The sequence below is a fragment of the Triticum urartu genome, chromosome 3A (genome assembly GCF_056163025.1).
Source record: "Triticum urartu cultivar PI428250 chromosome 3A, HENAU_Tu73, whole genome shotgun sequence".
NCBI classification, from domain to species: Eukaryota; Viridiplantae; Streptophyta; class Magnoliopsida; order Poales; family Poaceae; genus Triticum; species Triticum urartu.
In genome coordinates this window covers 734354735-734355857 of record NC_141875.1, presented here as the reverse complement: position 1 = coordinate 734355857, position 1123 = coordinate 734354735, and the positions used below count along the sequence as shown (strand labels likewise).

General features: G+C 46.4%; 1 protein-coding gene across 1 annotated transcript; it reads right to left on the bottom strand.

The window, feature by feature from the left end:
- Positions 1 to 182: 182 nt before the first annotated feature.
- LOC147982426 (uncharacterized) lies at positions 183 to 863 on the bottom strand. Its single transcript, XM_087516295.1, has one exon. It carries the CDS (start codon positions 861 to 863, stop codon positions 183 to 185), a length of 681 nt encoding a protein of 226 aa, XP_087372421.1.
- Positions 864 to 1123: the final 260 nt, after the last annotated feature.

Sequence of the window (1123 nt, the reverse complement as noted above, 5' to 3'; positions counted from 1 at the left end):
GAAAATGGCTTCCATGGTCAACCTCCCAGGCATGAAACCAAACTGATTTTTGGTTATGGTTGTCATTCTTCTTAAGAGGTGCTCAATGATTCTCTCCCATAGCTTCATTGTATGGCTCATCAGCTTAATTCCACGGTAATTAGTACAACTCTGAACATCCCCTTTGTTCTTGAAAATTGGTACTAATATACTTCGTCTCCATTCTTTTGGCATCTTGTTTGCCCAAAAATAAGGTTGAAAAACTTGGTTAGCCATACTATCGCTATGTCCCCGGGGCCTTTCCACACCTTAATGGAGATACAATCAGGGCCCATCGCCTTGCCTCCTTTCATCATTTTTAAAGCCTCCATGACCTCAGACTCCTGGATTCTCCGCACAAAACGCATGCTGGTCTCATCAAAGGAGTCGTCCAGTTCAATGATAGAACTCTCATTCTCCCCATTGAACAACTTGTCGAAGTACACCCGCCATCTATGCTTAATCTCCTCGTCCTTCAGCAAGAGTTGACCTGCTCCATCCTTGATGCATTTGACTTGACCAATATCACTCGTCTTTCTCTCTCGGATCTTGGCCATCTTATAGACGTCCCTTTCGCCTTCCTGCGTGCCTAACCGTTGGTAGATGTCCTCATATGCCCGACCCCTTGCTTCATTCACAGCTCGCTTTGCGGTCTTTTTCGCCATCTTGTACTTCTCTATGTTGTCTGCAATCTTATCTAGGTATAAGCGTCTGAAGCAATCTTTTTTCTCTTTAATTGCCTTTTGGACATCATCATTCCACCACCAGGTATCCTTATCTTCGCTTCTCCTTCCCCTGGACACTCCAAACTCCCCTGAGGCCACCTTACGAATGCAAGTCGCCATCTTCGTATGCACATTATGCGTCCCCTCCTTCCTCCCAAGGGCTCTCCTTAATGACCCTCTCCTTGAACGCCTGAGCTACCTCCCCCTTTAGCTTTCACCACTTCGTTCTAGCGACTTTGGCACGCTTATCCCGCTGGACACGAATCCGAAAGCGGAAGTCAGCAACCACCAGCTTATGTTGAGGTACAACACTCTCTTCAGGTATTACCTTATAGTCTAGGCATGCACGCCTATCTTCTCTTGTCGAGAGGATGAAATCA